Raw genomic sequence first — 3,529 nt, forward strand, 5'->3', positions numbered from 1 at the left:
ATAATTTAAAAATTTTAATTAAGTTAGTATTAGCATGAACATTTTGTGTCTGTGAAAGCACAAAAATAAATAAAAGTCATTAATACGTGCTGTACGTGCTCTGTTGTCATACTGTTTTTTAGAGGTGACCGTAATCCTGGTCTGCAAACTAGGCTTTTCTGCTTAAACCATTATGTTTTGTTATTAATGATTCTACACATAAAACGCTAACTAAGTGTAGCCCATCACACCGATCGCAAAGCCCCACGCACGTCTTCTGATAAGAACACACTTAAGCTACGTTCACATCAAGCCCGGACCGGTCCGGAGGCCTGACAAAAAATCGTGAGTTGCATCGCACGGAACACGGTTGTTCGGGTTAAGTATGTATGCGTTCGATTGGTTAGAACCAACCAAGCTTGTTGCTGATTGGTCCAAGAAAAAAAACCGTACGATTTCAGGATACAAATGGCTCTCAGATCCATCGTCCAGATCCGGAGTCTGGATTGAAAATCGTACGAATTTGATGTGAACGGTCCTATTCTTTACCACTGAACCCATTTTTCACGATTTTTTCCCCCCAATTTTACCCCATCCGCGCGGCGGCGCTATATATCAATAATAAAGGCGCCGCTCAGGTTCGTTTATTTACTGTAGTTCTCCCCATAGAGGAGGCTATTAAACAACTAGTGCTGACAAGATGGCGAATCAATGCAGGGTTGTGTATGCGTACCATCCAAGATGGCCGCCGTAGGAAAGCGCCACTCTATGACACTTAGTCAAATGGTCAAATTTTACCGCGCTCGCGGGAGGGCGGATGTTTCATCAATTTTAATGCAAATACGTGAACAGCTCATTTTTCTGCTATTTAAGTTTTTTACTGCCATTGACAATCATCAGACGGCGTCGTGTCGTCTAGCGCTCACGGACAGCGGATTTAGATTCGTCGACCGACGATGTACGACCGTCGTACGACGCAGTGAGTGCCCGGCTTAAGAGTTTGTGAAAACTCAAAATCCACTGGTTCCTCGATGTGTGCTACGGATAATTTAGTCTAATCACGTAAATAATGTGGTTTCAATGTTAACAACTATATAAGTGGAAGTTATAGTTCGGTGTCTGTAATCAAAATATCAAAAAAACTAAATTAAAAAAATATGATTTTCGTTTAGGTTTGTGTCTCTTTGTGTTGTCGGTGAAGATTTTTTTTACGTCATAGATGGAAGTCAATCGAATACTATACCGGTCCGAATAAAAAATGTACTTGAATACTATTTCATTTTTTAAGCATAATGATTAGAAGGTTTGCGTGCATCTCTTCTTAAAATCAATGTTAATATACTTTAATGGTGCCGCACAATTATCTTGTTAACATCCATTTCACCTTAATAATTAATTATAATGACCTAAAGGAAATTCATTGCACTTTATATTGGCACACCTATTCTTTTGAGGAACTAGGTGTGTCAAATTATTACTATATAATGTGAAACATAATTTTGTTTGCTTATTCTGGCGGTACAGTTCTCAGTTGGCCTAGACTACATCAAACATGAAGATCATTCTCGCAGTCTGCCTCATAGCAGCTTTTCTCGTGTGCAGCAGTGAGTAAACAAATCCATCTTCATTTTGTAATATACCTAACACAATTTGTTGCAGGCCTGATGTATTTCTTTCACTGACTTCAGTATAGTACTGTATTTGGAAAATCAGAACGATATATTTCTTTTGTGTTTCTCTTTTCGCTGTTCTCATTCAGTACCGTATCACTTTGTATACGCGGTGTTGAACATCGTTATTTTAGATGCACTAACATTTGAACAAGCAGATCCCTCTCCTTTATTGTTACACTAATGTAAGAAGCATTACCACAACACGACTTAAAGTTTTTATAGTTTTTTCTCGTTATTATGAGGTCTTGTCTTTTAAATACTTAAAATGAAAGGTATTATTTTATATGATTGATCGATCGATTATGTTTTGATTTACAGATGCGGCCATAACTAGACACGTATGTGAGCATAAAACCTTAACCATCGACTGTGGCAACCACAAGATTAACATTCTGTGCTCCAGCTACGGACGTTCTGTGTCCTATAGCCAGCGCTGTTGGTCCTCGTCCAAAACATGTGACTCGACGTGCATTGCGCAATCATCAATATCTAAGGTCAACCAGCTCTGCGATGGGAAGTCGTCATGTAGAGTCCAGGCTAGTAACAGTGTTTTTGGTGACCCCTGTTATGGAACATTCAAGTATCTGGAGGTCTCGTACGAGTGTGAGTAATTGCGTAGTTTAAGTTTGTTCAATCTGAAAATTTAAAGTTGTGGCTGGGCTTCTGGGGAGCTACGACCAATGGCACCGAGAGGCCGGGGAAACCGAGGAAAGTACACCGGGGCCCGGGCCTTGCAGGGGCCCAGAATAACTAGGTAAAAAATAATAAAACAAAATAAAATAAATTAAAAAAATTATTAAACGTATGCATTCATCTAGTATCATTCATGTGCTTTCTCCACGAGGATTGCAAAAATAAAGCCGACAGTTCATCGATGAAATCTGGTAAAATCGCTTCTGATTTTTTTTTTATGAATATTTTCATGACCTTTACTAGTCTAGATTTTATGTTTACAATGTATTAAATATTAAATTCTTTACAAAAATAAAGAAATAAAAATTATTAAACGTTCAGTATAATTAATGTTTTTCCCACGAGAATTGTAAATGAAGCTGACCGTTTATCGATGAAAGCTGGCTGGTAATTAATCGCTTCTTATTTATTTTCATGAATATTCTATTACTCTAGAGTTATTGTTTACTTTATCAAATAGAAAATTCTTTACGCCATTAATTAATAATTATAAAAAGCTTGGACCCTGAACATCATCAATATACATACAGGCTAGGCAATCCAGCATTTGAAGTTTAAACAAATTGCAAACAAAGGTTTTTCTTTTTTTAATCAAATACATATAATGAGGGGATGAAATTCCAGAAATCACACCTCGGTCACACCTCGGTAACTTACATGCAAATTAACTAAAATATGCAAATATGGTGAAAAATATAGTGCTCTTATATCTTGGCAACCGCTGGTCGCATAGAGTTGCTTTCTGTTTCAAATTAATCAAAACATGCATGTTTCTATTTACTCTAATGGAACATTTGCCTAAAAAATGAACAGAAATGCTACAATTGACCTTTGACCCTATATTCACTGAATTTGCATCTGGCTAATGAACATAGAAACTTACTTTAGGTCTCAAATCATTCAAATGCATGTTTCTTTGCGTCATATTAGTAGAAGGGATGGAAATCTATAATCACATCACGGTCACGTATACTCTTCATATGCAAATTAGCTCTTAATTATGCAAATTAATAAAAAAAAAAACATAGGAATCCCATATCTTGGCAACCGCTGGTCATAGAGAGTTGCTTTCTGTTTCAAATTAATTAGAACATGTATGTTTCCATTTGCTCTAATGAAACATCTGCCTAAAAATGAATGGAAATGCTGCAATTGACCTCTGACCTTATATTCACTGAATTTGC

The 3,529-nt window shown here is 36.8% G+C and overlaps 1 protein-coding gene across 3 annotated transcripts in view; it reads left to right on the forward strand.

Annotated features, from left to right (window-relative positions):
• The window catches only part of LOC117125405 (L-rhamnose-binding lectin ELEL-1-like), a 20,941-nt gene that overhangs the window by 14,098 nt on the left and 3,314 nt on the right, over positions 1 to 3,529 (forward strand). Inside the window, exons 1-3 of one of the 3 annotated variants that reach the window (XM_033271922.1) lie at positions 1,008 to 1,041; positions 1,504 to 1,583; positions 1,971 to 2,255. The exons of the other annotated variants lie outside the window; for them this stretch is intronic. Coding sequence (XP_033127813.1) covers positions 1,532 to 1,583; positions 1,971 to 2,255 — 337 coding nt within the window. The 5' untranslated portion in view covers positions 1,008 to 1,041; positions 1,504 to 1,531. Of the gene's footprint in view, positions 1 to 1,007; positions 1,042 to 1,503; positions 1,584 to 1,970; positions 2,256 to 3,529 lie in introns of those variants that run through there. 3 annotated transcript variants of the gene reach the window in all.

This window comes from Anneissia japonica, unplaced genomic scaffold (assembly GCF_011630105.1).
Source record: "Anneissia japonica isolate Jap-2015-1 unplaced genomic scaffold, ASM1163010v1 scaffold2003_len1103335_cov173, whole genome shotgun sequence".
NCBI lineage: Eukaryota > Metazoa > Echinodermata > Crinoidea > Comatulida > Comatulidae > Anneissia > Anneissia japonica.